Below are 26002 nucleotides of genomic sequence, written 5' to 3' on the forward strand. Positions count from 1 at the left end.
TAAAAAAGGTAATTTTTTTGCTCTCCAAGAACAAATTTTCACCCATTTGGTGGATGCACCAGTAAGTGAATGCTAAGAACACAGCTTTTAGCCTGTTGGAGCCAGACACAGGTCTCTAATTTGGTAGCCAAGAATATCTAACAACCTGTCTCTGCATGGAAAAATCAGGCCTTTGCCAAAACAGGAAGAAACAGGGTCAGGATTCTGGACACTATCCACGAGGACTGTTGTCAGCATCTTATCAAGACACACTGAGAAGGCATTTCTCCAGACAGGGAGGAAGATGCTATGAGTTAGGCCAGGGTTTCTCAACCTCAGCACTATTAACATTCTGGGCTGGATGAGTCCCAGAATGCTGTAGGGACTGTGCTGTGAACTATAGGATGATAAGCATCCTTGGTCTCTACCCACTAGATGCCAGTAGCAACTAACTCCAACCCTACAGTTGTAATAGCCAGAAATGTTTCCTGAGAGACAAAATTGCCAAGAAAGATCCAGAAGGTCTGCTTAAGTAAATCACCACTGTTTTAGTTGCTAAAGCTGCTGGGATACAATATACCAGAAATGGAAAGGCTTTTATAAAGGAGATGTATTCATTACAAGCTTATAGTTTTCAGTTTGCTAATGCTGCTGGAAGGCAATACACTAGAAATGGACTGGCTTTTATAAAAGGGATTTAGTTACAAATTTATAGTTTCTCGCAAGAAAGGTAGCTAAACTTTCATCTGGGTCCGCTGGCCTTCTCTCCTGGTCTCTGGATTCAAAATGTCTTCCCCAGGGTGTGTCCCTTCTGCACCTCCAAATGCTCAGGGCTGAGCAGGCTCTAAGTACTGAGCTGGAAGGTCGGTGCTGGGCTACTGAGCTCTACCCTGACCTTTCTCTTTTAAGCCTCACTCATTGTAGAAGGCACGCCCCTTAGCCAACTGCAGATGTAATCAGTCATAGATAAAGTTGTCATGCTGATGATTTAAGTCCACAATAACAGAATAACTGGACACCACCACCTGGCCATGTTGACACCTGAACCTAACTACTACAAAGTCCACCCCTTGTCAACTTGGCAACTATATACATCATCTTAAACCATACTTAATCCCTAAACAGAAAACAATAATAGACTGTTTTGTTTTTGTTTTGTTTTTTGCCTAACAATCATCTTTCCTGCATACCACACACTGAATCTTTCCAATTAAAAAATATATTCATTCTGGTGCCTGCCCATGCAAAAAAACACACACACACACACACACACACACACATATATATGTATGCATATATTCATTCCATAAAAAATCATTTAAATCATTTCAGTAACAATACAAGTACAACACCAACTCAAAAACAGTACAAAATCTCATCAAAGCCAGTTACAGACCTGGTTTGTCCCAAAGCAAAATCCTCCTCTGGTGGTGGACCTATGAACTTAGAGCAAGTTATCTGCTTCTAATATACAAAGAAGGAACAGTCATAGGATAAACTATCCCTTTGTGATAGAGAGAAATTGGAAGGGAAATGGGTCACTGGACCTAAACAATTCTGAAAACCTGCAGGGAAAACTCCATTAGAGTCTGAGAGTTCATTCTCAGGGCTTTAGAAAGCAGCAGATCCACCCTTTCCAACAGCCTAGGCAAACACTGGGATGAGGACTGCAACACTGGAGAACATTTGGGAGGCGACCTTTTACTCAGCCCCACCCTCCTCAGGCATCTGTGTGGCACCCGGATTCCCTGCCATCTTCAGGGCACATGCTCAACCCCTTCAGAACAACTGGGTGGCAGCCAGGCTCCCCCCGATACCCGGGAATGTGCTCCACCTCTCCAAGGCCTGAGGCACCAGAACTGTTCCTGAACATTGAGGCAGAAGGCCCGCCCTCTGCCTCCGGGATAAACTCACCCCCTCTAGACCCACAGGTGGATCCACTCTCCCAGCTGGAGCTTTCTTGATTTCAGACCTTAACTTCCATGTTCTGCCTCTGAGGTTATTCTTCCTTCTATCTGTCCATTTTCTGTCCCTTCCAGTTCAGACTGGCAGGTGTTCTATTTATACAAGTCTCACAAAAAATTTGTTGACTTGACATGTAGCATATAGGTATTGAAGTCATCAGACAACAGGACCTCCCACAGATCCTTTCTGGGTAACTCCATCACCAATCCTCACTTGTCCTATTGTGGCTAACTGGTTCCATGTTTGGTTAAATCTTCATGTGGCGCGCTATTCTGTGAGGTCTCACTTTCTGGAAACCCAGAATTTTCCAGACCACCAATTTCTGGTTTCTTTGTACCCAAAAGTTCAGTTCTTAATTTATCCCTCTCTTGTCACATTTTACTATAAGCTGTAAGGAGAAACCAGGCTGCATCCTCCACATTTAGCTTGGAAATTTCTCCAGCATGTATCCCAGAATGTCACATTCAAATTCTCCCTTCCATACAGCACCAGGAATAAATTTTGCCATAGTTTCTGCCACTTCAAAACAAGGGTCACTCTCCTTCCAATCTGCAACAGAAGTATATCGAGTCCATATTTCTATCAACAGTCTCTTCAAGGCGATCTAGGCTTTCTCTACCAAGCTCTTCACAATCCTTCCACAATATTCCTTTTATCCATTTAAAAAGCCACTCCAACATATTTGGTATTTGCAAACATAGCTGCACCCCACTCTTGGTACATAAAAGTTTCAAACTAGCACAACCACCCAGGGCCTTATTAATCCAACTCCTTGAAGTGTCAAGAGCACTTGGCAGGCCTTCTTAAGGGTGCTTTCTCCAGAGTCAAAAGTACCACGGGGGTGTCAGACCCAAATGGGCCAGCTACACAACTCCTGAACCACTACAGTCACCTGAAGACCCTCAGACGAGGAATGGAGCAGCTACTGAGGGAAATTAATTCCTTCAAACTAGTACAGTACAATCCCAAACTCAGGGACTCCAGCTAGAGTTGCAGCCAGCTAAGGGTACCCTATTTACATGAAACACTGAGAAACCCAGTTTCTTTACTAAACCAAGAGATGGAAGGAGGAAACAATCTACAAGCACTAAAGGCATATGAATTTTTGTAAGTTGTTCTCTAAACTCAAAACCTAGAGTGTGCCCATCGTTCCAAGTAACCTCACCAAGAAGGTCAGCCTTCTAGCCCAGGCCTCAGGCCTTCCACTCAGCTGGCAGGAAAGCCCTTTCTCTGCAGTTTTTGTAGTCTAGATTCACTATTTAATCTCCCTCTGTTTCCTGACTCTACATCAGTTGAGTAAAAAATTCCCTTACGTCCCTTTTCTTCTCTGACTCTATGTCTTAGATAACGAAAGAAGAAATAAATGAAACTCTTTAGAATTAGTCTTAAAATTCTACTAAGATCCTCCCCCCACAAAAAAAATTCTACCAAGATCTAGAATGTTATTCTGACTGACAGGTAAATATTCAAAAGAGTGGTGTCATCAGGCCACAGTGACAGCTACAAGCAGAGAGTCAGAGAAGAAGTGACCCAGAGATTGTTTAATGTCAACTCATCACCTTCCAAAGTATGGAACTGACAAAATTTGAATTTTTAACTTAATCTTGTGAGATAAGTCATCAGTATTTACTGACTGTTACTTACATAATTCCCTCCCAGGAAAATCCACCTGACAATGTTCCACAAGGAGAAAAATAACAACTGCTACACTGCCTTGCAACCCCATGGGTAAAGTGATGATCATCATGCATAGGGCCTAAATTTTTCCTACAGAACACTAGTTTTCCAAAAGGCAGAGTAAGGGGAGGATCCTAGTAACATCAAACTTCAGCAGGGTATTTCTAAGTCACAGGGGAAACTTTAAACGAGTAGATAGAATTTTCTCCATTTAAAGTCTTTCCTCTTTTAATTAGTCTTATATCTTTGATGCTATGACTGCTTGTCAGCTACTGAACAATTATAGGAGACAAAATGATAGAGAAAGTGAAAAAAATGAATCTAAGAATTTGAAAATATCAACCATGCCTTCTAAAGATTTTTTTCTGTCTGCAAACATGAATAGACTCATGGTTGGAATTTTATGCTACATAAAAATAACACATTCAGATTAGCTACTAACAAAACTGATACTAATTTCATATGATGGAATAAACTACCAGTGTTTTGTGTTCTTCAACAAAGAATAGTATGATTTGCAGGGGCTCTGACACTTGAACAAATTTGAAAATCATTTTGAGCAGAAGAGTGTAGTGGCAACTAGCAATGACTCTGAAAGCCTACCACCCTGGCTTTGAAGCAGGGATCTACCTCTTACACTTAAAGTGTGTAACCCTGGCCAAGTTCCTTAACATCTCTGTGCCATAGTTCTCTCAACTATAGCCTGGGGATAATAATCTTCATAGGATTGTACTAAGTATTAAGTGAGTCAATATATATATACAGTACTTAGAGTTATGGCTGTCAGATAAAAACTACATAGGTATTCTTTGGTATCATCATCATCATCACCCTTTTGGGATAAGGGAAATGTCTTTGAAGATCAAGTAACACCAGTAAATGAAGACACTTTCAAAGTCCTCCGCAAGGGGGTAGTGGATATGTATATCATGGCGCCTGATTTGCGATCCAAATTTGTGGACACTCTTTTAAGTGCTCTTAGAGAAGCATGGAAAGGGGCCGTAGTACCCGGATCATGACCATGTGGGACTCCAGCAAGATCTCAGGAAAACTGGGCTTCAGCACATCCAGGCTAATGTTTGGCACTAGAAAAAGAAACAAGAGAGGAGAGAAACTTTGTTACATGCTCTTGCGTCACTGTCCATGGCTCCATATTACCTCAGAGTTAGAATGTAGCTTTTATGACAAGTGACTGACAAGTATGTGACAGAATTGAGGGAATGGATGAATAAATGATCAGTTGTATTAAGCACTCATGTGCCATTCTGAGAAATACAAAAGACTTTATTTCTCCTCCCCACCTGTGTTCACACAGCTCTTGCACTTTCACCCTTCATTGTGTACTGGTTCAAATGCTGCTCTCTACTGTTAGGGGTCTGTGAGGGCAAGGTCCAAGTATATTTCACTCACTAATACATCCCCTGGGCTCCACATGGCTCCTGGATCACTCATAAAGAGTTGTTTAATTAGTTACTTCATTAGTTGGCTTGGCTAGATTATGGTGTAAGAAGAATGAAGAAGTGGGAAGCATGGAGAGGAGAAATCAAGCATAAGCTTGAATGGGTTAGTATGGGAAGACAGATGATGAATTCAAAGACTTATTAGGTTCAAGGTAACACGGAGGTGGAAATGTCCATTTGGAGCTGGGAGTATAGATGTGGGAATCAGATCAGTGCTATGGATGTCATTTTCTGTAAAAGTGTTGGCTGACTGTGGATAGAGGAGGAGCTCTACACAGGGAAATAATGGGAAAGTAAAGTCTTGTTCTGTGGGGTGTTCATGGTGCAGACAACAGACAGCGATGGAAAAGATGGACCTGCGTTACAGGCAGCAAGAGGAAAAGAGTCAAATGCAGCAAGACACCAGGAAAATGAGAAGAGACAACTAGCTCTGATCCCAAGTGATGTCATTGGTCACTGAAGGGAGAAGAGTTTAAGGAGGAAGTGGATAAAAGAAGCTAGCTAGTTATTAATTATTATAATTATCTAGGTGTAGATAATTCTGATGAAGTTCTAAGAAGAACAGGGAAACAATAAGAGGAAATTGCAACAGAGATCATGAAAGTATATATTTTTTAAGATAAGAGTTACTTATGTTTCCCGTCAGAGCCACCCCAGTAAGACCTCACTCACATTTGGGATTGAAATGGTCTTCCACGTTCCAGATGGAGTTGAGGGTTTCCTTTAAATAGGGAGTGCAAGTAACTTCTAACTGCTCCCAGCCCCTGTGAAAGGCAGTTACAGATGTCTCTCAGAAGACCTGAAATCTATCAGAGAGCAGCATTATCTACTGCCTTCAAATCTGTAGAGTCCCTCTCTTTTTAAACCAGTGTCCATGTTTTGTTCAACCTCATATTTTAATATCATAGGACTATCCTAGGAGTAGTCTATCTAGCATACCATATTCCCATTTTAGAAAGAAAGAAAGACCAGACAGCTATTTCCATAAGCCAGATGTACAAAAATATTCAACTGTGAGAACACTTAAAACACCAAAGCCACCCAGGAGCTCTGTGCTCCATTACCTACCTCGTGTCTTTCTTTCCCCCTTCACCTACCACTAAGAAAAAATAAACATGAGGTGAGCATTGATCACTGGGAAACAGAAGCTTCTAGAATATTCTTCATAGTGTGGAGAGGAAATGCATGAGCCTTAATAGGGACAACAGAACACCAGAGACTCACCACTTAGGTAGGGTCTTTCCTGAGGAACCCAGCACACAACCTGTGACCAGATGGATGAGACGAATTCGACTTCTCAGCACTTTGATTCGGTTTCCAAATTTTCTGTTTACAACTTCAATCCGCCAAAAATCATTCGAGTCCCCTGTCCCATTCTGCCACATAAACCAAGAAAAATACACAAAGCAAGTGAGGTGATTTTAGAGAAAATGTTTCAGAAAAGGGAGATGAACACAGCACAGGTACGTTTTAGATGCCACCATGTTACAAAGGTCAAAACAGAAAGAAATTTCCATCAACCTCAATGAATGAGGTAGAAAGAGAGAGGAGAATCATACAATATCCCAAGTGACCAACACTACTCCAAGCACTCATTATTACAACCAATAAAAGTAGTACAACTCCTGGAACCAAAAGTCTAGTTCTTCATTTCACAGGACTAGAGTTTAAGTTCTAAATACATGTTTTTGCCTTAAACCATTAAACTCAAGATATCACCCTGAGCCAAAAGAAATAGAAATGAGCCATTTACATCGATTACCATGGCTATCTGGTATATTCACTCATCTAAGCCAGAAATTCTGACCTGGACTTTGCACTTTGGATATTATGATAGTTGTGTCTAATTCTCCTCAAGAGATGCCCACAAGAAAAAGGATATGGAAGTTCAGAGTTTTGGTTCTAGTACAACGTGGGATGAGCAAAAAGAGAGTTGGAAAATCCACCTTAAGGAACCCAGAATCTTTATGGAAACAACAAAGCTTGTGGAAGGGAATATAACTGACAATCATAACTCTTATTTTCCACTAGTTGTCTTTGTTTTCAAATGACTAAGTACTTATAAGTACTCACAGAGCTTCCTCTATTATCTGCCTCTCTCTCAAGTAGTAGAAAATCCAAAAGTGAAGTAGTTAACATCCTTCTTTAAATCAGGAAAATGATGCTTAAAAATAAAGTCAGTGAGAATTTGGGACTGGCAAAGGATAAACTTACATATCCATCTGGAGCCATATTGTGGGGCCTTGGTTTCTATGACCAATGTAATTTTAAAAGGGACCCCCAAATAGTATTCATATGTGACATAAAGCATCAGAACATACAAATGACATGATTATTTTGGGAGGAATGGGACAGGGACAAACAAATTTCATAGGTTGCCTTTCCTACAGCAAGCCTAGCCAAAAAGTTTCCAAATGTTAAGAGTCTCTGTGCAGACTCCAATCCTTGGGAAAATTCCAGAATTACAGGGAGGATGTATCCCACCACGTGGCCCTGAGCCAGGTCCCACAAATTTTTATATCCTGTTCACACTCTGGTTGCTCACTTACTATGCCATAGCCTGTGACCTGATAGTGCTTCCGGGTCAGTGGGGCCTCATGATAGTGACTGTGTAAATTCCGAGAAGTCCTGGAAGTTAAAAGAAAGAAGTGATTCTCTGGTATTATCCTGAGGAAAAGAATGAGATGTGCAATGCCTCTTCTTTTACCAAGGAAATTAAGGGTTAGCTCTCAGGAAGAGAAAAAGTAGAATCTGAATTATTAAATCTAACATATCAGGAACTTCGTCCCTAGTTATCCATAAGAAATACCTAGAGAACTGGAGGAGAGCCCAAACCAGGAAAGGCAAATGGTAGGAGTTCTGGATTATATTCCAAGAAAGGGGCTAACTTCAGGTGGTAGAGTAGAACTTTGAAGCCCCTTTTCTCAAGAGATAGTCAAAAACAAAGATTAAACTAAATTTAAGATTATGGATTCAAGGCAAAAGTATGTATTTTAAAAAAAAGTATTTCTTATTTCCTGTGTATATATTTCCTCTTTTACTTAGATTTTGGCATAGTAAGTCCTTACTATATTGTCTGCTCTATCTCGCTTTTAAGAAAATGATTTTATATTATTCTAGCATTTTAGGTCATATTCAGGAGAACATTATTAAATATAACTAGCTTGCTAGTCTCAGAAACAGACTCCCAGATCTTTCTAAAAGGTACCTACTTAAGAAAAAGATTTGTGCAACTCAATTTTTTCCTGTTTCCTCAAGAAAAAGGAAAACTGAAAGGTACCCTCAAAGTTCAAAGCTCCCCACAGCTTAAACAGGCAGGTCAAAGCTGGCCTGCTTACTTTATTAACTTTCATAATATGGTTCTCCCATTCTATGGCCATAGCCTTTTTCCATTTATTAGATCTGCATTCATATTTGATTTCTGTTTATCCCCAGCTTAAAAGAACTCCTACTCTTGGTGCCCATTCCACTCATTTATCCCAAACAAGCAAGATTACTCACTCTTTGTGTTCTAGTCGAATGATGTCTCCATGTCTCACAAACTCTACTGGAAATGAAGGGTCTAGGGGATCTGCCAAGAAGAAGCAAGCATTGTTATCTGTGATGGTTTAGATCTGCATAAACCCTAGAAACACATATTCTCAACTTAATGCATTTCTGAGGGTGTGAACCCACTGTTAGTAGGACCTTTTAATGAGGTTACTTCAGTTAAGGTATGGCCCAGGATGGGACTTAATATTATTACTGTAGTACGTTATGAGCAGAATGAAATTCACACACATACAGAAAGGAAGCAGCCAGAAGCTGAATTCCAAAGGAAACTGGAAGGAAAGGAAGAGACCAGGAAATACTGCCATGTGCCTTGCCAGTAGCTATCCTCAGAAAGACAGTTTTCGGGGGGAAAGCACTGCCTTGATGATGCCTTGATTTGGACATTTTTCCTAACTCAAAACCATGAGTCATTAAATTCCCATTGTTTAAACCATCCCTTTGCATGGTATTTGCTTGAGCAGCCTAGGAAACTAAAACAATATCTGAAATAATTCATTCATTAGACTAGTATTAATTGAGGGCCTAATGGTAAATGAACACATATAGTACAATGTGCTATGTACTAGAGACACTAATAGCGGCTGTGTGCCCAAACAGAAAGAGCCTCTAACTGCCTCAAGAGAATTACAGAAGGGTGTCCAGAAATGTGTTTGAAATGACTTTTAAAGGAGAGGAAATTTGTGACGGATGGATAAGTGGGGATAAGAAGAAAAGGTAGTATACAGGAAGAAAACTCATTTGATTAGGCAAATGATTTCACATACCTAGGGTGGATGGAGCAGCAGAAGAATAGGACTAGGAGATGTAGGTGTCGAATGACAAGTAAGGCATGACTGTGTATGCCAGGCCAGGAAATGTGGCCTTTATGTGACAGACATTGAAATCCCCACTGGAAGGTTTCTAAGCTGGGAAGTTAACTAAGGTTTTTATTTTACTAGTAATGGTTTTCAAAAAATTAATTTCGGGCAGGCCATGGTGGCTCAGCAGGCAGAGTTCTCACCTGCCATGCTGGGGACCCAGGTTCGATTCCAGTGCTTGCCCATGCAAAAAAATAATAGTAATAATAATAATAATTAATTTCATGCAAATCACCCTTCCCCAAGCTCTACTTGTCTCTGGCTATGGACTTGCTAAGTCTGAGGTGAAGAAAATTATAAAATAATGAAAGAAAGGGATTACTTCATTAACATTTGGAAATCAAGACCAATCAGGATCTAAAAAAAGTGATGCCATAAAAAAGGAGCTCAGTAATAATAGCAACACAATGGATCTTTGTAAATTTCTGTTCCAAACTGTGAGAAACTAACACTGTAAAAACAGATCAAGATCAGGAAAGAATTTTTCCAAAGCAAATCACTAGCTCTCAACAGAATTAGAGAACTCAACTGTAGAAATGCCCATTCCTATGTTGCTTTTTAAAGTCTCTTAAAAAGCATTAGCCAAAGGGGGGAAAGAATTGTAATAAATAAGTTATCAGCGGCTGAGGGGGTCAAATAGAGTTGAGAGGCTACTCTGAAGGCTACTCTTACTCAAGTTTCAGCTAAATATTGCTACTATCATGGTTTGCTAAACCTCAACCAAAACCATTCCCGCCAACCTTAAAGAACAGCTGGGGCTTTATCTGAGATCCTACAAAGGTTCCATGAATTATGATTACTTCAAAGAAACCTACAGTCCCCAGAAGGCTTCCAAGTCCAGATAAGTCCAGATAAGAGGGACCAGCCTCTCTCCAGAACATCAATTAGTTCTACCCCCGCACCCATCCCATATTATCAACAGCCCTTTCCAATATGAAAAAGTTAGAATGGGCATAGCCCAAATTTCCCTAAGGATTGAGAGAAAGATCAAAGGAGAAGGTGGAATTATAATAGAAAAGACAGGATTTAAAAGAAGATAGGAATTATAACAAAGAATATAGGATTTAACAGATGATATTTATCAATAACATTCATTATTTGGTATTTCTTTTAGTCTCCAGTGTCTTGGAGCAGGTAGAAGGAAATTGTGGAATTATAACCCATACCAAACTCTGAAATCTGTTCTACAACCATTTGTTGTGGTGTGCTTTGAAATTTACTGCTTTTTTGTATATATATGCTATTTTTCACAATAAAAAAAAGCATTAGCAAGATGACAGATCAGGTAAGTCAACGGGGAGAGAAGTTTTCTTTCGTATGGATTGGTGGTGGTGGTAGTGGGGTGGTTTACAGCCATTAAGAATGCAAAAGCCTTAGTCTGTAGAGTTTCCACATCCCAAAGTGATCACAGCTCTCTGCCTTCACACAAATACTTAGTCCCTTAGGTGAAATGCAATCATCTTAACCTAGAAGCCACAATGGAATAACGGACCAAGGATATTTAAAGATTTGACTCATGCCCACATGACTTTAGAGGTGAAGATACACATTTCCTCACAACCCCTCATTATGACACATCACTTATGTTTAGCCTGTTGAATCAGACTACAACTAATATTAGTATTATTAAGGCATAGAAATGGGCCCTGCCTAATGGTGTCATAATTTATGTTACTGAGAGCAGAAATGTAAAGACAGTGGTTATATACACCATATTTTTAACCTAAAAATCATGGCAGCAAGAGAAGATGGGGAAAGGAACAAAGGAGATAAATTTAGATGAGCAGCTGCCCAGGTCTCCACAAAGCTCCAGAGCAGCTGACACAGGACAGGCTGAGCCAGGTGATATTCCATGAGGAATCAGAGAATACTTGTAGCATAGGACAATGGGCAGGGGCCTGCAAGGTGTTCTACTCTCAGTTGCAGCAGAAGGTACACCCTACAGATAGTTAGCTGCTGACCAAAGAAAGAAAGATCCAGATATGGCCCATGTCATAAAGTCCGTGAGAACCCTGAAGGATGCTTCAAAGCAGCTTTGCATAGGCCAGTTAGGGGCAAGTCAGCAGACATCCCAGGGAAGTTCCTAGTACCAGCCTAGCCAAAATCATCCCTTCAAATCACCCACCAATTGGCTCAGTCCAGAGATGACTTGTGGGAAGCACTCTATCTTATCAAGACCACTTGAACTGCACTTCTTGCTGGATCTGCAAAGCTTCTTTTAAAAATGAGAGCAGTCACCATGCGTCCTCAGTTGGGACTACTCAGCAGCCCCTGGCACCATGCCAGGGTAACTTGTCTCTGCTCTCTGACTTCAAAATGACAATTTTAAGAGCAAGACCTTATCTATCTAGCTCAGTACTTATGCCCAAGTGTCTATAGTACTTATGCCCAAGTGTCTATAACAGTGCTTGGGACATAGTAGCTATTTAAACAATAATTACTGAAAGGATAATTTAGATCAGTCAAGATGTTGCCAAAGGAATACTTAGAAAAGCCCATCTCAGTATTATTCTTTTGGAGGCAGGAAAAATGTTGAGGGTTCAGAGTAATAACACAAGAAGCATCAGTTCCCTACAATATTACCTGAGTTTGTATTATGTTTCTTGATGATCCACAGGTTGTTGAAGTCCTTGTGCAAATAGGTGGTAACCTGGTGGGAGAGAGGGATAGGGAAAATACCATCTCTATCAGCACAACTCATAAAGGACAATCAATAGCAAACCAACATTGAGCCTCTTTCAGAATCCCCAGCCACCAGCCCAAAGAGACCAGGCTTCTCAATGGGACTCAGAAGCATCATTGGTGAGATTCTCTCCTTCCTTCTGCATTCTAAGGTCTTTTCCCACAAGAGCCAATTTGGTTTGTCTCTATGTATCTTTCTGCATCTTGCCCTTAAAGTTCTAGCCTCCTGGAGGGAGGAACCAGGAAACCTTGTATAATAGCCTCCAGCACACAAAGGATTTAGGGCACTTTTTAAAGTAATTAAAACAAGTAAATAAAAGTAATTAAAACCATGCCACAAACTTTCTAAATGAAAATTTCATGCTATTTTCTATAATGTGACCATATGAAATTAAAAACCTCTACGAATACCTTGTCATAGAGACCTTAAATTTAGATTCATAGTCATTTTTATATATACTGATTTAACAAACAATAATATATAAATTTTATATAATATTTAATTACATGACATATAATATATAATCTACTATCTATATGATTAATAATTTTAATAAATTATATGTGTGCATATATATATATACACACACACACAATTAATCTAATGCAGAAATCTAATAACAGTACAAATATCAACAATAGAGGACTGGTTAAAATGATGGGATATCCATGGGATGCACTATTATACGTATGAAATATGTATATGTTTCAGAGAATTGTTTAAAGATATGGGAAAAGGCTCATGAAATGCTGCTGCTATGCTGATGGCTACCATTTATTGTTAGACACCGTCTAAGTGCTGGGCAAGTCTTGCCTCATGGAATCAGGAGTACCACTGTATACTGTAGGTACTTTGCTTATTTTCTTTGTAGTTATATGGAAAAAAAGGTTAAGTATTTGCCCAAAGTCACACAGCTCAGAGTTGGTGAGCCAGAATTCAAACCAAGATATCAAACTCCAGTGCTCCCAGAATCAAAACTATGTACAAACAATTCTTCCAATGATGTACATAAGTACATGGATACCTGGAAGCAACTGTAATATAGGCACTTCTCTTAAACTGAGATTTATAACTCTAATTGGACAAAACACAACTGACACACTTGTAAAGAGATTTGGAATTAACATTTAAGGGGAAAAAACTATTTTACACGTATTGTAGCTGCTTTGTGTGGGCAGCTTTTGCTATATTTCTCAGGAACAAATTAAGTGATATAATGGTATTAAGAATGTATGAGAAGCTAAAAAGTTTTGGCAGTCATAGAGAAATTAACTCCACCCTTCTGAACAAATGCTAGATACAATCCGTCAGTTTCCTCAAGGATGTTAAGGCTTTGTGTGCTTATGTGCATATCATCCATGTGTATCTTCTTTGTACAAAAAGCCATGATTATTAAAATTCCTACAGGAATATATACCCAATAGAATTGAAAGCAGGGATTCAAACAGATACTTGTATGCCAATGGTCACAACACCAAAAGGTGGACACAATCTAAGTGTCCATCATCAGATGAATAGGTAAATAGAATGTGGTATATCCATACAATGCAAAGTTACTCAGCAATAAAAAGGAACAAAGCGCTGATACATGCTACAACATGGATGAATCTTGAAAACATTATGCTAAATGAAATAGACACAAAAGGACAATTATTGTATATTCCATTTACATGAAGTGTCTAGAATAAGCAAATTCATAAAGCTAGAAAGTAAATTAGAGGTTACCAGAGGTTGGGAGGAGGGGGAAATGAGGAGTTATTGCCTAATTGATACCTGTTTCTTTTAGGGGTGATGAAAATGTTTTGGTAATGAATGACATTAATTAATGCCATTGAACTGTATGCTTAAAAATGGTTAAAATGGCAAATATGATGATTATATATATCTTTTTAAATTTATTTCTTTTTCTGTTGTCTTTTCATTTCTTTTTCTGAATTGATGCAAATATTCTAAGAAATAATCATGATGATGAATATGCAACTATGTGATGATGTTGTAAATTACTGATTATATATGTAGAACGGAATGATCATATGCTAAGAATGTTTTTGTTCATTTGTTGTTAATTTTTTTTAAATAAATAAAATAGGGAACACTAAAAAAATACGATGATTATATATACATATGTGTATATATATATATAATAAAAATAAAATTTGTTTTAAAATCCTACAAGAAAAACTATTTCATTATTTTGAGTATAGTCCATGGTCCTTTGTTCCCATTAAAAAAATGCATATTTACAACAACGTTTTCTTTTAGTAATATGAGCAGAGGTATACTATTACAGCAGAAGGCTGTACATCAAATATGAGGTAAACACTAATATTCTGGGACTATATTGTAGTTTTTGTTTTCTTTTGTATGCTTTTCTATATTTTCTAATTTTATTTTATAAATGTTATACTTTAAAAATATTTAGAGACCTAGAGACACTGACAAGACATTAATCCTCAGGACAGGGAGGGCTCCTAGAGGTTATTTAGTCCAATCCTTCATTTTACAGCTGAGGAATCAGGCTAAGAAAAACTAAGTGATTCAGCCAATGACAACACTAGATGCTTTTATCCCTTGGCCCAATTTGCTCTCTCTACCACCATCAGGGCTTCATGTCTCCATTAAGTATAATACTAAGACCAGCTAAATAGAGGCCTTTGGACTTTCTCTTGGCACAGGACAGATGTTCCTGGTCACCACATCTGCATCTCTATTATCTTCTACATGACACCTGTGGTAAAGTAAGGCCAAAGAATGGTGAGCAGTGGTTTACTGCCATGGCTGTATATTAGAATAATTTGGAGAGCTTAAAACCAAAGCAAAAATGCACAATAAAGCCAGACCCAGAAGGATAAATATGTATGACCTCACTGATATGAAATAATTAGAATAAGCAAACTCAGAGTCAGAATCTAGAATATAGGCTACCAAGAGACAGGGTAGGGGTAGAGAACGGTAGAGTTAATGCTTAAATTGTGGAGCTTCTTTTTGGATTGATCATAAAGTTTTTTAGTGGATGGTGTGATGGTAGCACAACACTGTGAATGTAATTAGTAGCACTGAATTATATATTTGAATGTGGTAAAAGGGAAAGTTTTAGGTTGTATATATGTTATTAGAATAAAAATTAAAAGAAAAAACATAGCATTATACAACACAAACAGTGAACCCTATTGTAAAGGTTGGACTATAGTTAATAGTATAATTATAAGTGTTTCTCATGAATTATATTAAATATAGCACACTAATGTAAGGTGTTAACAATAGGGTGGTATATGAGAACTTTGTATTTTATTCATGATTTTTCTGTAAACCTACAATTTCTCTAATAAATAAATACACACGCACACACAATGATGCATGGGCCCTAGCCTAGACGAATTAAATCAGAAGTGCTAGGGTAGAACCCAGGCATGAGGAATTTTAAAAATTCTCCAGAAGTTTCTAAAATGCAGCCAGGGCTAAGAATGACTGGACTAAATAGAAATTAGTGGAGAATCAAGGATGAGAAACTGATACTAACACCTAATACTTTGGGTTACCTTTCTAGTAATTAAAAAGGAAGTAATAATAAGGCATTTTGAGAAACCAAACTTTTTTATGACATAAGGATATTGGTCACTTTGTAAGAGAAACTTCGGTTCTATGCTTCTCAGAATAACAGCCTACCCTTGCAGCCTCCATTTCCTCACCCCCATTTACTTTTTAAGTCACTGCATCTGAGACTTCAGCTCTTACCACTCCATTGAAACTATCCTTGTCAGAGTTACCAGGCCTCCTATTTTGCCAAGTTCAAAGGCTTCTTTTTCCATCCTCACCTCTCTGAAGTCTGCCGCAATTGTCCCTGTGGAGACTCTCTCCCCTGAACTCTCCCCCAACTTTCCTTCAGTCTCTGTGACCTCTCCTTCTTCCTCAGCCTCTTCTCCTGGCTCTACTTGTAGTGCTTTTAAACACTGCCTTACATGCCAGAGTTCCCCAGCATTCCTACACTGGCCCTTCTCCCTCTCCATACTCTTTCTGGGCAATCCCTTTGTGTTGCTAATACCCAAAAGCTATACACAAATCTCTCTCCTAAAATACACAAAGGAAAACTTTTTTTCTTCCTTCTCCAAAGCATTCTTCCTCCTATATTTCTGATAAAAGAGCATTATTGCACATTACTTGACGTACAAACAACAGGCTGGGCCACAGCTCATCCCTGACCAAGTTACTGGGTCCTGACATTCATCCTGAGGAGTATTCTCCGAATTGATTGCCACCTTTATCCCCATGGTCTCTGACTCTGATTCAGGCCTCTACCATATTTTGTCATGATTATGGCAACAGCCGCCTAACTGATCCTTGACTCCAGTCTGCTTCCTTTCAATCCATCCCCATGGCCTTCTGGAGTTATCTTTCTAAAACAGAGATCTCGTCACATCTTGCTACCACTTAAAACTTTCATTGGCTTGTCAATGTCTACCAAACAAAATAAAATCTATGTAACAAGTAAGGCCCCTCCATAATCCAGCCCCGCCAACCTCTCCAACATCCTGCTTCTCCTTCTCAGGTGCCCTCTACCACAGCTACCCCTTATACTCTTTGACACGGTCAGTGTCATTCACTCATTTAGACAACACTTGTGCACTTCACATATATTATCTCAGGTGATCCTCCCAATAACCCTATGCTGAAGAGAGGTACTATTTATTTCCCCCAATTTAAAGATGAAGAAATTGAAGCACAGAAAGGTTAAATAACTTGACCAAAGTCATACTCTCATGGAACCAGGATTCAGACCCAGATAATGCGTCTAGTTCTCAGGTCTGTACTGATAACTACATTACTGACCAGTCACTGCAAGTCAGGTACTGAGCCAGGCATCTGAGCCTCCAGGGAGCCGGCAGTCAAGTAGAAAAGAGACAGGTTCACAATTCAATGTGAAAAGAGTTACCATGTAGATGTGCAGAGGGTGCCAAGAAAGCCTCTCATAAGAAGGGTCCCTAGCCCAATACCAGGTAGAGAAGTGGTCATGATGGTCAGAGAGGAACAACTAAGTCAAAGGCTAAAGAAGCTTGAATTAGCCAGAGGAAAGAGGAGAAGGGAGCAGAAAAAGGAACTGTGTTCCACACAGGGAAAACAGCATGGGCAAAGGATCAGGAGTAAGAAAGAGAAAGGCATGTTCAGTCACGGCAATCAGTGTAGGGTTGCTCCAATACAAATGCGGAAGGCTCACTGACCTGCTGCTGGCGGGCTCCAATGCCCTCAGGGTAGAGGTGACTGTGGGAATGGAGATAGCCGCTGGCCATCCGGAGGTTCTTCACCGTGATCACAGAGCCGTAGGCCAGGTCTAAGAGAAGGAGGGCAGTGGACGGGGTGAGATGGCACAGGACTAGAGGCTGCCCCAGCTGGGGCGGTCTCCAAAGCCATAGGTCTCACTAACCCTCTAACAGACTCTTCACTGGGCCCAGGACTGCCTAAAGTAGGATGTGCAGTTGCCTTTGACCTCCACAGGAGTTCAAGAGGGAGTTCACCACAGGATCTCACTTGTGCCCTCCCTTCTCCTACCTCCTGAGGACTTCAAAAGAAGCTGAATGTTAACATCATTATTATGAAAGCACTGTTTGAAACAGCAAAAGATTAGAAACAACTTATGCTTCAGTCAAGGCCTATATACATCCATCCTTCTAACTGTCCCTCTTCTCAATCCCCTACAATGTCCTCAATCCCCAGTGAATGGCTGTCTTCCATTCACTGCTCTAGGAAACAAGCCTCTCACTCCACCAGTGATGGCCCACTCCTATTCTCCTTTGTTCATTCCTTCAATCAGCAGAATGTCTCAATCACACTGTGGACACAAAGGTAGAGGAGGTCTGGCTGCAGCCCTGGAACAGCCCCATGTAATGGGAAAATAGCTTCACACACTGACAAATACAGGACAATGAGCAAATGCTCCAGCAGAAGTGTGTCCAGAGTGGGGTAGGATGAACTCAATTCTAAGGATTAAGAAGAGAATGGTTTGATGGAAGAGATCATAGCTGAGCTGGGCCTTTTAAAAAACAAGTAGGAATTTGCTAAACCCCATAGCTCCATTTTTCTATATTCTCCTATAGTTCCACATCTACAGCCCTGAATACTGTTGACCACCTTTGCTTCTTGAAACTCTCTGTTTCCCCTTCTCTGGCCCTGTACTGCTTCATGGACTGCCCATCTGAAGCCTCCTTCCCTAGTTCCTCTTCCTCCTGTTTTCCCAATGATTTGACCTCAGCCTTCTTCTTTTCCTCTTTCTACAGTTCCCTTAGAGATCACAGCCAGTGCCACAGAATCAATTTCCTTTTACTTGGCAGATTCCTCCTTTGAAAACATCAACCTCAAGCCCACTGGCTTCACTGCATGGATTTCCCCAAGCACCTCAAAGTTGACCTCTTAATATGTAACTTAATATTTGCTCTTCTAATCCCCTTTCAAACTAGCTTTTTCTCCCGCCCTTCCTAATTTTCATCCTGTCCAGTCTAGGTGGGCTCACTGTCTTCTAGGCACTGCTCAAGGTATGAAAAGACTAAAATGAGTAAGATATGGTCTTTGTCTCAAGGAAACAACACCTAAGCTCAAATACTCAGTGACATCTCTCTTCCTCTCTTTCCATGTCCAGTCCCTCTTGTACATACTCATTTGCCTTATTCCTTGGCTGTCACCACCATGCCCTGCTCAAGCTGCTGCAGTAGCTTCTCAGAGGATGCCTCTGCTTTCTTCCAAAGCCATCTACACTCTGCCACCAGTTATCTCCCTTACAGCACAGGCTTCCTGGCATCCTCTCTGCTCAAAGACCTCCATTGGGTTTCCACTGTTTAATGAAGTCAAACACCCCATCAAGATGTTTCAAACCCTCATAATCTGGGCCCAACCTATCTTTTCAACCTTATCTTCCAGTACTTTTCTGCATATAACCAGTATCTTGAGTTTTGTCCCCTCCTCAGTTTCTATCATGATGTCCCTTCTGCCTTAGATGCTTTTTCTTCTCTCTCTAAATGTTGCAATCTATCCATTTTTCCTGGGCCTGACTCCAAGGCAACTTACTCTATATACCTCTGGTCTCCTCAGCTCCCAGCTCAAGTGATCTCTCATGCCCTTCAATCATCATTTCTCTGAGCCCCCTATTTACAGACCTAGCATATATAATCATATCGTGTAGAGATCCTCTGCACCAGGTCACTCCTCTATAACCTTCAATGTGGCTAACACTTGCAATTACTGTCTGTGAATAAGGAAATGAATGCAAGTCACTGAGTGTCATGATGGATACCAACCGCTGACCCTGATAGGCCTTGTTCTGTCTTCTCTCTCTCGTCAGCCTTCCCACAGAGCTGGCTTTGATGCTTCACAGCTAAAGTGGAGAAGTGATTCTTCAGGCTCAAAGAACTTGTTGCTCAGGGTATATTTCTCTACCTTTCCTTTGTCCTGATCCCACCTCATGAGTTATTCTACCAGATCTAACTGGATCTTCTTTCCACTCTGTTATCTATGGGTTAAAATAACTCAAGCTATCATATTTGTCTTTCCCAATTCAATTCCCAGAATCCCTTCTGCTTTTCCACCTTTGTAAAGGCCCAGGAACACTCACGTTCAGGGATAGAAGCATTGTGAAGGTTATTCCCTGAAAGACGGGCCTGGAAGGCAGAACTGAAAAAGCCATCGCCAGGACCACTGTGGAGAAAGGAAGAGCAGAAGAGAGCCGAGTTAATGGAGAGAAAACCACAACCTCCTAGGAGCCCTGGGGATAATTCTGCTCAATTACTTTAAACAAGTACAGAAAGTGGCAGTGTAGTCTAATGAGACAGACATGTGTGACAGAGTCAGGGAAACTGAGCTCCGAATTGTAACTCAGCCACTTGCTGGCTGAGTGGCTTTCGGCAAGACAACTAACCTTACTGACCCTCAGTTCCTTGTTTATACATTGGAAATTTTTAAAAATCAAAACAATATATGAATAAGTATGATTAAATGAGATAATGTACACAAAATATTGACCATAGCTCCTGACACTTAGTAGATGTTTGTTAAAGAGGACTGCTGCTGTTGCTGTTACTATTATCATCATCACTCCTACTGCACATGCCCAGTCCTACTCAGCAAAGGACCTTGCTTAGGGATAAAGGGCACTGGCTTTTAGGAAATACACCTCTTTCTTCATGTCAGCGAACTGGCCTTTCTGAGTCCTTGATATATCCAGAGGATAGAAATTAGGAGTAAAGAAACAAGACCTCCCAGGAAATGACACAGCCATCTGTGGGCTTAGAGCCAAGACAAGTTGCAGGAAAGACTCTGGTTTTACCTTTTATTCAGCACCATAAAGTGAACAGCAAAAATGGCCATGTAGAGCACGAGGGGCAGAACTATGAGGCACAGGATGCGAGCAGCCAGGTGTTTTCCCACAGTCATCTGCAAACAGAGGCCAGGGTAGGGCAGAGGGCATACAGGGCTTTATTAGTCTTTATACTTTATATGTGCATTATAACACATTTTTATATATAAACAAGCATCATAAAAAAATTTAAACAACAGCCAACAGGAAAGAAGAATATGTGGAAACCCCAAGTTCTTCCACAACACCCCACCACCCAAGAGCTGCCAGGGGCTAAGCATGGGCCAACCCACTGCTGCATCCCCAGGCCCTGCACCCAGGACCTCTGACTGTAACTGTGCTGGAGACAAGGGGCCACCTACTGCTCTGGAGACAAGGGGTCACCTTCAGCATCATCACTTGGTCATCTCTCTATTTTCCAGACACTCTGACTCACTGCATTTTCCCTGATGCCTCCTATACTATACCAACCCCACCCATCGCATAGCTAACTGCTTCTTATCCTAATTTCAGGCCTCAGCTTCCTCCCAGAAGCCTTATTGGGTTGCCCACGACGGGGCAAGTGTCCTTCCTCTAAACTTTCACAGCATGTATAAGATGGACTGGGATTGCTTGTTCCTTTCTTTCTTTCTCTCCATTGTCTCTAAAGAGTAGGAAACATATCTTATTCATCTATGGATTCCCAGTATCTTACACTTAGTGGATGTTCTCTGTACATAATCTAAATGAATAAATAAATTTGTTGGAAGTTTAGTTTAATGGTGATAGAGAAGCACTGAAGTAAAATAATTCAGGCCTTGAGTCACCCTAATCTAGGTTTGGATCTCAAATCTACATCTTACTATGTCCTTGATCTTGGGAAAGTTATTACCTCTTCAGCCTTCAGCCTTCAGATTCCTCATTTGTAAAATGAGGATAATAACTACCTGCCTCATAGGGTTGTTATGAGGAGTGAGATAATTGAAAATAAAACATTATGCACAGAGTCTGAGCCCTTGATGAATAACAATATTGTAACAAATCCTAGGCCCTTATTGGCCTCTAATTGTGGAAATTTTGGGTTTGGAAAAGGAAATGGTGAACTGTACAAGTCATTTCACCCATTTTACGTGTGATTCCAAGTGGGTAGTATCTGCCACATATGCAGCATGAGCTCAGCTGGACAGACTCTCCCGGTTGGCTAGTTTGAGGACCATTTAAAAAATATCACAGAAACAAATGCCAAAAGAGAATTCCTGGGATATTAGTTCATCCTTGGAATCCCTTTCTACCTCTCCAGCCTCTCAGCATGGCCTACTCCATGCTGTCCTTCCTTAGTAAGGGAGCTGAGCCAGCTAGCCTCTGGCCTAGAACACAGCCAGCCACTCTACCACTTGCAGGAGAGATAGAGAAAGGCCCCTAGCTCCGGCTGAGCAATTCCAAGGAGCAAAGACTTCTCTAAAAGCACTTGAATTCTCACCAAGGAAAGTCTGAGGTCTCCAAACAGGTGCCAAAGTTCTGAAATGGTGTTCAATCCCACTTGCAAGATGATAAAGAGGCCAACAAACTTGACCCCTATAGCAGCAGCGAGATTAATACCAGTCAGGCTGAGGAAGAACCACCAGGGGGCAGAGAAGGGCCTGAAAACCAAGAAGACACCATTCAGCTTAATAGCTGGAACTAAACGGCAAGAGCAGCAGTGGGTAAGTGCAGAGATTCTCTGACTCAGAATGCTGTGCTGCACTGTGCCCTCACCGTGAGGGTTCTAACCTCAGGACACTGTGGCAGGGCTCCAAGGAGGGTGTGGTCTGTGAACTCCCTGAAGTTACAGGCACACCACTGTGTAAGAATGAGCAGGACATTTTTCTAAGGAGAGGGTCCATAACTTTTCTGGCTAAGTAGAGGGCTTAAGGGTAAGCAAGAAGCTCATTCTTCAGTAGTGACATTGGAAGTGGGACTAATAGGAAAATCCGGAAGCCCACCAGCTTCAAAAAGCTGTCCCCTTTGTGTCACTCCTTGTGGAAACCAACATTCATTGAGTATTCACTATGTGTCAGGAACCATTCCAAGTACTTTACATGTACAAACTCTTCTAATCTTCACTTCAACCCCATGAGGGAATCCCTACTGTTATCCTCTTTTTATATTTGAAGAAAGCAAGGTACAGCTGTATAACAGCTAGTAAATGGAGCATGGTACTAACACCAACAGTCAGCACTTTTAACCACTGTGCTATACCATGGTAGCACCTAGTAAACGGCTCTACAATTTTCTGATTATCTGCTGCCTCCTCTGCCAGAATGAATGTTCCTTAATAACTAAAAACAATGCCCCTCTGTACCTCCAGCTCCTAGTAAAGTACCTGCCATGTAGTGCATATTCAGGAAATGGTGTGTAGAAATGGATGTGGTAGGAACAGAAGTAAACTAAAGCCAGAGTGGACTGGGAGCCACTGAATCATATTTGATTAGCAAATTGTAACTTAATGAACTTGACCAAGGATGAGACCAAGTTTCCTTCTGAAAAGTCCAGCAGGGGCTGGCGTTTTAAATGGAATGAATCTAGAATGATCTGAAAGAGACTATTCAGGAATAAGACCCAGCCCTCTAGAAGAGCTTTAGAGCTGACCAGGGCCTGGAGGAATCCTGTTGACAGGTATGGACCTTTTAAGCCAAATTTCATATACATTATTCCCATCATTAGATCAGGACTAGATGCAATCACTGAGGGCAAGGAGACAAATAGGTCCCAGGCAGCATCTACCCTGATGCCTTCCCCTCTAGAAAGAGAATATGAAAGATAAAGTTGTCTCGCGATCTCCTATACAGCAGCAGTGCTGAGGGGGAGGGCATTAAGACCACTCCATAATATCCATAAACACATCGCAAATTTCATCTCCGATTTTAAAGATAGTGACATTCTTTACAAAAAGACAATTATCATTTCCTCAGTCTTATGTAAAGCAAAAATAATCATCTGTAAATACTTTGCTATTTTTATGATCTAAAATGGAAAATCTATGTTCAAACAAACAAACATATACTTGCCTGTAAACTCAGCTTTAGAAGAAGTCCTCTAAGCACCTACCCCAGCCCTAATCATTATAGAAGTTCTAGAGCTGTCAGTTTCTGACCCTCCCCTCCAAGGACAGCATTTCTGACCTGTCCGTGAAGGAGTTGTACTTGACCATGCTCAGCATGGCTGCCATGATGAAGAACATCAGGATGGGGTCGAGAAGAATGTACTGGGACAGGGTGAGGCATCCTGTGTCTGAAAAACATGAACTCATGGTAAAAAAGTGGAATCAGAGATGGGACTCCTGAGAACCAAACACCTAGCCTATAGGGAACAGTCCCCCTTGCACTTAATTGCATGTAAGCATATGGGCAGTGAAGACTAGATAGGCCACTGAGTTATCAGGAAGGCAAAAGTTCACAGCTTTGTTGGATACCAAAGCCCAGTGATGAGAAACAATGCCTCACTCCAGCTTCAGGCCCTTGCCCTATGAGAGGACCATGTCACACACTCAGAGCAGTCCAGAGATGAGAGCGCGTCCTCATTTCCACTATCAAAAAGGGAGTTCTGTAACCCTGCTGATGTAGACACAACTACCTGATAGAGTCTTTTCATTTTACATGAAGTCTCTGTTGCACTGAGCACTGCCTAATATGAGGACCACTAAGCTTGCTGTTCCCTCTGCTTGGAACACTCTTTCCACAGATCTCTTGCATGGCTTGATGCCTTGCGTCACTCAGGTCTCTCTTCAAAGCCATTTCCTCAGGGAGATCTTCACCGATCACCCTTCTTAAAGCAGAATCATTCCACACTACTCTATCCCTTATCCTGCTTTATTTTTGACATTGCACTTATTAATTTTCTTGCTTATTCATTGTCTGCCTCACTAGAAGGTAAGCTCCATAAGGTCATATATTCACTCTCCTAAGAACAAAGTCAACACAGGACCAACGTCTATGGTCAACTCTCATTCATCCATGCAAGGATTATCCACAGCAAATATTTAATTTTGCTATACCCTAACACCCAACTGCTTTGGGGGATTTGCCCTTGCATTTGATTGAAATTAGTTTAGGGAACACAAACTAATCTTGACATTAGCCTAAAAGTAGCAGAAATAGAGTTGTAAATCTTCTTCAAACACACACTTACAAATTTATCTTATGCATTCCAAACTCAAATGTGGATAATTAGGAGATTATTATATGGCCTTACCCAGGTCAACAATCCCTTCTGATAATATAAAGATGTGCTGTATACAAGTATTTGTATATGAAAGTATCATCAGTGAATAACATGAGCTTTGTAATACATTTTACCTGATTCTAGAGTTAAGAACTGGGCTCACAGATAGACCCTAGAACATTTAGAGTGTGGCGGACAATTTCTCAAGAAATATGATAAAAGACAACTTACCAAAAATGAGTAGGGCAGCAGTAACCAGAGCTGCTGGAAGGGACTTGGACAGCTCCAATACAGTCAGATAGGCAAAGGGGATCAGCCAAGAACCGAGGAATGCACAGAACTGGGATAGGAAAAGAGAAGCAGTCAGAATAACAGGCTACGCTAAATATCAGAGAAGTGCTTGACTAGGTACAAACTAATGCTTTAGACGGAAGACCATGATGAAGCTATGGCTTAGATGACTAAAATCACCTGAAATGAACTAACAAAGAGGGAGCACAGCAGTGAAGATGTAAATCAAGCAACATACAGCATACAGGTTCCCACTTAACACCAACTTGTGCACTGATATAAACTCAGCAAAGTTCAACAGGCACTGTCAATATATCATGCCAGAAGGTGTGGGGAGGATGACACAGTGATTTCAAGTGGGTGACTCCAGGATCAGCCTGCCCCATTATGCTCGCTGTGACCTGAGAAAGTCACATCTCTGTATCTCAGCCTCCTCATCTGTACAAGGTAAAAAGTAAGAATTCCCACTACATAAGGTTTACTCTGAAGATTAAATGAGATAAAGCTTTATTAACACACAGAAAGCACTTAATAAGTATTAGCTTCTATTATGAAGTTTTGGGTACAAGTTGAGAAAGACCTCTCTGGAAGTGTCTCAATACTTTACAGAATTTTATTGTTATTTCTGCAGTCTCTTTCCTGACTCTTTTCGTCAGCCACACCAGAAAACCACTCTTTAACCTATGGGAAGTATTTTGATTAGGGACAAGTTATTGTTTGACACTTCAGTGTCTGGGGGGTTAACTGGATTTTTTAGGCTTTGTTTTTTAATCACAGCTGTCTCTCCATCTACACTCATATTGCCCATCAAAAGAAAATAGAAAAGCCCAGAAAAACAGGAAATTCTCACATTTGAGCTGCCATTTCCTGTCAAACAGAAAGCAATTGTGCCCTGTGTGAAAGTGAAGGAGGCTGTTATATTTGGTCTTCTCAATTTCCACAGCAAGTCCCTAGTGAGTCGGGTCTTTATCCAATTATGTATGCTATGTGATATTCAACAGTCATTAAGAAAAGAATCATT

General features: G+C 40.6%; 1 protein-coding gene across 2 annotated transcripts in view; it reads right to left on the minus strand.

Annotated features, from left to right (window-relative positions):
* Positions 1-26002, minus strand: part of POMT2 (protein O-mannosyltransferase 2) — a 46572-nt gene that overhangs the window by 4059 nt on the left and 16511 nt on the right. For both annotated transcript variants that reach the window (XM_077123174.1, XM_077123176.1), the window contains exons 4-15: positions 24922-25030; positions 23652-23760; positions 21971-22130; positions 20482-20588; positions 19771-19853; positions 17390-17499; positions 12074-12140; positions 8583-8652; positions 7631-7709; positions 6306-6457; positions 5754-5845; positions 4630-4706 (exon numbers count right to left, since the gene is read on the minus strand). In XM_077123174.1, the coding sequence (XP_076979289.1) occupies positions 4630-4706; positions 5754-5845; positions 6306-6457; positions 7631-7709; positions 8583-8652; positions 12074-12140; positions 17390-17499; positions 19771-19853; positions 20482-20588; positions 21971-22130; positions 23652-23760; positions 24922-25030 (1215 nt within the window). The remainder of the gene's footprint in view (positions 1-4629; positions 4707-5753; positions 5846-6305; positions 6458-7630; positions 7710-8582; positions 8653-12073; positions 12141-17389; positions 17500-19770; positions 19854-20481; positions 20589-21970; positions 22131-23651; positions 23761-24921; positions 25031-26002) is intronic.

This window comes from Tamandua tetradactyla, chromosome 12 (assembly GCF_023851605.1).
Source record: "Tamandua tetradactyla isolate mTamTet1 chromosome 12, mTamTet1.pri, whole genome shotgun sequence".
NCBI lineage: Eukaryota > Metazoa > Chordata > Mammalia > Pilosa > Myrmecophagidae > Tamandua > Tamandua tetradactyla.